Source organism: Labeo rohita, chromosome 1, assembly GCF_022985175.1.
Source record: "Labeo rohita strain BAU-BD-2019 chromosome 1, IGBB_LRoh.1.0, whole genome shotgun sequence".
Lineage (NCBI taxonomy): Eukaryota > Metazoa > Chordata > Actinopteri > Cypriniformes > Cyprinidae > Labeo > Labeo rohita.
In genome coordinates this window covers 24,838,924-24,844,668 of record NC_066869.1, presented here as the reverse complement: position 1 = coordinate 24,844,668, position 5,745 = coordinate 24,838,924, and the positions used below count along the sequence as shown (strand labels likewise).

The 5,745-nt window shown below is 35.6% G+C and overlaps 1 protein-coding gene across 1 annotated transcript; it reads left to right on the top strand.

Annotated features, from left to right (window-relative positions):
* The first annotated feature begins 423 nt into the window (after positions 1-423).
* On the top strand, positions 424-5,152 carry spcs3 (signal peptidase complex subunit 3). Its single transcript, XM_051121625.1, has 5 exons — positions 424-680; positions 1,087-1,162; positions 2,572-2,646; positions 2,811-2,926; positions 4,924-5,152. The coding sequence occupies exons 1-5, from the start codon at positions 538-540 to the stop codon at positions 5,054-5,056; spliced, it is 543 nt and encodes a 180-aa protein (XP_050977582.1). The 5' UTR covers positions 424-537; the 3' UTR covers positions 5,057-5,152.
* The last annotated feature ends 593 nt before the right edge of the window (positions 5,153-5,745 follow it).

Sequence of the window (5,745 nt, the reverse complement as noted above, 5' to 3'; positions counted from 1 at the left end):
AGACTTGTTTCCTTTGCTGTAAACAAAACTTGGTTCAACAGTTAGCAGAAGCTAGAGATTATGGTTTATAAAGTTTTAAATATGTGTGGTTAAATATGGTTTATAAAGTTTTAAAAAAAAAAGCATCGATTCGCTTTAGAGGGCCTTTTTTAACCCCCCAGACCCATGTGGAGCTCTTATGATGGATTTATGCACCTTTATTGGATTGTATTATCTGTAAGAATAAAGTCTTACACCCCTAGGATGGCTTTAGGGTGAGTAACTCATGGGTTAATTCTCATTTTTGGATGAACTACCGCTTTAAATGTACATTTTGTTTACTTCACTCACATAAAAGAAGCTGTACTTAGACTGTTGAACCAATTCCTGACCACTTGGTGTCAGTATGTCCTTTTCAAAATCAAACAGGAAGTAGATCTTGCTTCCGAATCATCTTTTAACCGCCTCACTTCCTGCTTTGAACCTCCGGTCGGAGCGTTTCAATACATCTTTGTTTTGCAATACACTCTTTTAGTTTGATCAGAATTAGATTGAATCATGAATACGGTATTGTCGAGGGCGAACTCGCTCTTTGCCTTTTCACTCAGTGTGATGGCAGCTCTCACCTTCGGATGCTTTATTACCACAGCCTTCAAAGACAGAAGCGTACCGGTGGATATACACGTATCCAAAGTCATGATGTAAGTTAACTGCACAGTTTCTGAGTCTGCATTCACAGACTCATCAGAAAATTAGTCTCATCAAAAAATATTTGATTTTCACGAGGCACCGTTCATTTAGAATCGTTTGTTTTGCAGCATATGGCACTTGCAGATGCTGCTGACCTGGCGGCCAATAGCAGTGCAGCACATCAGCTATGCAGATTAAATTAATATATTTATTTTGTAAGGTTTTGTTCAACAATATTTTGAAACAAGATCTGTATCTGAAATTATGGAAGAGAGAAAGCACTATATTGTGTAGGATTCCCTTACTGTTACTTCATTTACTTATGTACTTTTTAAATGTGAATGGCCTGTCAGGTTGCAGGTTTGAATGTAGTTTCACTTGAAACTTTACCAACCTTATTCTGTCTTATTTCTCCAGTAAAAATGTAGATGACTTCACAGGACCACGAGAGAGGAGTGACTTGGGCTTTGTGACATTTGACATTTCTGCTAATATCCTTTTGACAGAACAGACCACTGCTGTGCCACACAATTACCACCATGTTAAAAAAACAAACAAACAAACAATCAAACCGCTACTTTGGTCTATAGTTTCTATGAAAGCCTGTTTTCTGCCTAGAAATTTAAAAAATAAAGTTATTGTGACTCACAATTCTGATTTTTTCTTGCAATTCTTAGGAAAAAGTCCACTTCCAAAACAAAGATTCACATATAATGTACTCACCACCTTGTCATCCAAGATGTTCATGTCTTTCTTTCTTCAGTTGTAAAGAAATTATGTTTTTTGAGGAAAACATTTCTGCATTTTTCTCCATATAATAGACTGATATGGTGCCCTGATTTTGAACTTCCAAAATGCAGTTTAAATGCGGCTTCAAACGATCCCAAATGCGGTTGCAAACGATCCCAGCTGAGGAAGAAGGGTATACAGTTAGGGTATGTTGAAAAACTGCAATCGTATTTTCTCCCTCAACTTCAAAAATCATTTCAAAATCATCCCACATCACTGCAGAAGTACTGACCCAGTCTTTGCAAAGTGAACATGCAATGAAGATCAAACACCCTTAACAAAAAAGGTAAAACAGCGATATAGGACGATTTTGAAGTTTTTCGACATACCCTAACTGTCATGAACCGGAAAAAAAAACAGTCCAGGCAGAGTAAGACAAAACGAACATTTGACATTAAAAAGTATATAAATTGTATTATTCTTATGAAAATAACCGATTGTTATGGTCGATAAGACCCTTCTTCCTCAGCTGGGATCGTTTACAACCTCATTTGGGATCGCATTTAAACTGCATTTTGGAAGTTCAAAATTGGGGCACCATATCAGTCCATTATACTGAGAAAAAAGCTGAAACGTTTTCCTCAAAAAAACATAATTTCTTTATGACTGAAGAAAGAAAGACATGAACATCTTGGATGACAATGGGGTGAGTACATTATATGTAAATCTTTGTTTTGGAAGTGGACTTCTCCATTAAGATTTGCAAGTTGTAAATTGGAATTACATCCAGACATGGAATAAAAAAATGTAAAAGGTAATTGTGACTTTTTATTCAGAAATGTGAGGAAAAAAGTCAAAATTCTGTGAAGAAAAGTTGAAAGTACCTTTTTTTTTTTTTTTTAATCCTGTGGTGGAAAAAAGCTTCCTTAAGTTTATTTGTAATTATTATTTAAAAATTTCCTTTATTTAATGTTTCTTTATTCACTGCTTTATATTTATCATTATTTTTGCAAATTTAATTCCTGTGTAATTTTTTTTTTTTTATGCCATCTCAGTGCACCAGTCTTTGTAAATGCACCTTTTTGTGGAATACGTGCCACTTCAGATGTAGCTTCAATGCAGTTTACACCTGGAACTAGATTTGCATTATTTGCCTTAACCACTTTATAACATCTGCAGCCAATATTTGATTGGAATGTAAAGGAGCTCTTTCTCTACCTGACTGCTGAATATGCAACCAAAAGCAACGTAAGTCCTAACCACTTCAGTCTACCCAGAGAGTCAGTGGGTCTGGCAGACATAATTAACTTATAATTTAACATTTTGTTGATGAAAAAAGCTGTTGAGAGATTGTAATATTTCAAACCTGTTTGTGATTTTCATATCAGTAAAGAGTCTTTATTTCATATTAGGCACTAAACCAGGTGGTGCTATGGGACAAGATTGTCTTGAGAGGTGACAACACCAAACTAAACCTGAAGGATGTTAAATCCAAGTACTTCTTCTTTGATGATGGGAATGGTCTAAGGTTAGTTCCATTTTCTTTCATTATTATTTATAAACTTAGAATCATTTGACAGCCATGTGCTCTTACTAGACCGTCTCATTCTAGTGTTTAATGCTGAGCAGTACTCAAGCTTTCTATTTGAAAAGCACCTTTAAGACAATCACTTGCTTTGTTTCTGAATGAATCAACCAACAGAGTGTTTTCACGACACATCGTCAGTCGTCCATATTGGCAGCACTGAACATAAACAATGCCACTGAGCCGATCGAAACCCGCATATTTTGCTGATTATTGCTGCTAAAAATGATTAATTGTTGTCATGGTTTGGGCTGTACTAATCTGTCATTTAAAATATGACTACCTAACTTGTAACAAATCAAGGAGAAGAGTGCAAAAAGTGTTTGTGGTTGGCCAAACTGAACCAGGATTTACAGGGTAAAAATCTTGACATTCGTGTGTTCTTATCATTTGCGGTCAGGTAGGTAAAATATTATGGAAATATCTTAATTCTCCTCATACATATCTTTACCACCTATTAAAGTAGAAGTTCACTTCCAAAACAAAGATTCACATATAATGTACTCACCCCAAGGGGTGACAAGGTGAGTAAATTGTAAATTGTTATTCTGAAAGTGGACTTCTCCTTTAACTTTAGTTTTGTCAAAATATTGTGCCCTTTCCTGCTTACTAAGTCCTACTCTATATGATTTAGCAGCTTCCACACATTTTTTCCATGGTTTAGACAGCTTAAATTAGCAGAACAACATATTCGGTAGTACATTAACCGTGCCATCCGTGCTGTTGTTTACATCCGAGTATCGCTAGTATGGCCGTACATCCGTGTAACTGACCAAATTGTGACGTATGTGCAAACCCTCTATTGGATGAATTGAATGAAAGACTGAATGATTCACTATGCCATCACCTACTGGCTTGTAGTTTCATATTGAGAGTATAATTTCATTTTTCTTTTTAGTCATTTAACTTTCAACCATATTTGAAGTCATGTGTTGTTTTTTTTAAAAAATAATTTTAATACCCTTTATTATTATTTATTCAATGTTGAATCCAAATATTTCTTTCTAAAACTACTTTTTGTAATGTATATTCAATGTTTTTTTCTCATTTAAAACAGTAATGACTTTAAATGATCTTTTGAAGCCAAAAGTGATGTGTGAATAATTAGATTAATTAATCATATGTTTATGTGTATGTTTTGTTTATAATACTCTAAGAAGGGCATGCCCAAACTTGGACCTGAAGGGCCGGTGGTCCTGCAGAGTTTAGCCATAGCCACTAGATGGCAAGCTTGCAACCATTAGCTGAAAAAGTGTAATGGCTAAAGCTAACGCTTCTGGTCTGGCAGTACATGGGAAAGGAGACCAGAGGCCTCCTTTTTTTTTTTTTTTTTTTTTTTTTTTTTTTTTTAGAGAAAACGGCTTATCATTTAATGAATCGACAGCCTACCTGTTAATCTTTAACATGTTTTACACTAAAAAATACTTTTGGATTGAACTATTTTTAGAGTTTACCACGAAAAAAAATGCTGTTTTATAAGATAAGTCACTGACTTTTTGTGACAGGTGGGATTCAGATTATGGCACTTTTCATTCATTCCTATGATATCCGTAAACGGTAATTGAGTGTTGCACAACTCAAGGCTGTAATGTGATTGGTTAATAAGAGACACGTGATCCAAGTTAGCCATTACGCTTTCTCCAATAATAAGTAATACAAACCCTTTCATCTCCCTATAGTAAGACAATCTCTGGTTTAGCTCCAACTTGCCTTAACACACCTACCTGGGATTTTCTAGCATGCTTAATAAGAGCTTGATTTGCTGGTTCAGGTGTGTTTAATTGGGGTTGGAGCTAAACCCTGCAGGACACCAGCCCTCCAGGACCAAGTTTGGGCACCCCTCCTCTAAGATCTGAATCTGATAATACCCCAGTTGAGCTGAATGAAAATTGACCATGATATGAACTTATCTCTCTTACATTTATTTTTCCTTAATCCAGGGCGAATAAGAACATCACTCTCACTCTCTCATGGAATGTGGTACCAAATGCTGGAATCCTGCCATTGGTCATGGGATCAGGACACAAGAGTCTGGCCTTCCCTGAAACATACGAAACAGCAAAGAGCTACTGAACTGTTCCAGTCCATCCCAAACTAAATCCCAAACTAAAATATTTGTAAATGTTGTGCTCTCTACGGGTTTTAATAAAAGTTGACAAATTGTTTTAAGGAGTGACTGTTGTTTAAGGGTGTAAAGAAAATAATTGGAACATCCAAGGGATAGTTTAACCAAAAATGAAATTTTTGGGCATCCAGGATGTGGAGGTGACTTCGTTTCTTCAGCAGAGCACAAATGAAGATGTGGGACCCACGGCTTTGAGAGTCAAAAAAAAAAAAAAACATACACAGACAAAACCAAATTAAATCCTGCGGCTTGTGACGATACATTGAGGTCTTTAGACACATAACAAACATTCTGTGCAAGAAACGGAACAGTATTTATATAATTTTTTACCTTTATGTGTATGTTTTTTTTTTTTGACTCTCTCAGCTGTGGTTCCCATTGACTGCCATTATATGACTGACAGACTGCAACGGTTTGAGTTAAAAATCTTAATTTGTGTTCTACTGAAGAAAAAGTCACCTACATCTTGGATGTCCTGGGGGTAAGCAGATAAATATCATTTTTTTTTTTTTGGTTGAACTATCCCTTTGAGAGTTGGATGTTATATGCAGTTCTGCAGCCAATTACAGTTGTAGTTACAAAAAAGCCTAAGAATATTTTTCTTTAGGAAAAATTATTCTCTGGTTTCTTAAAACGG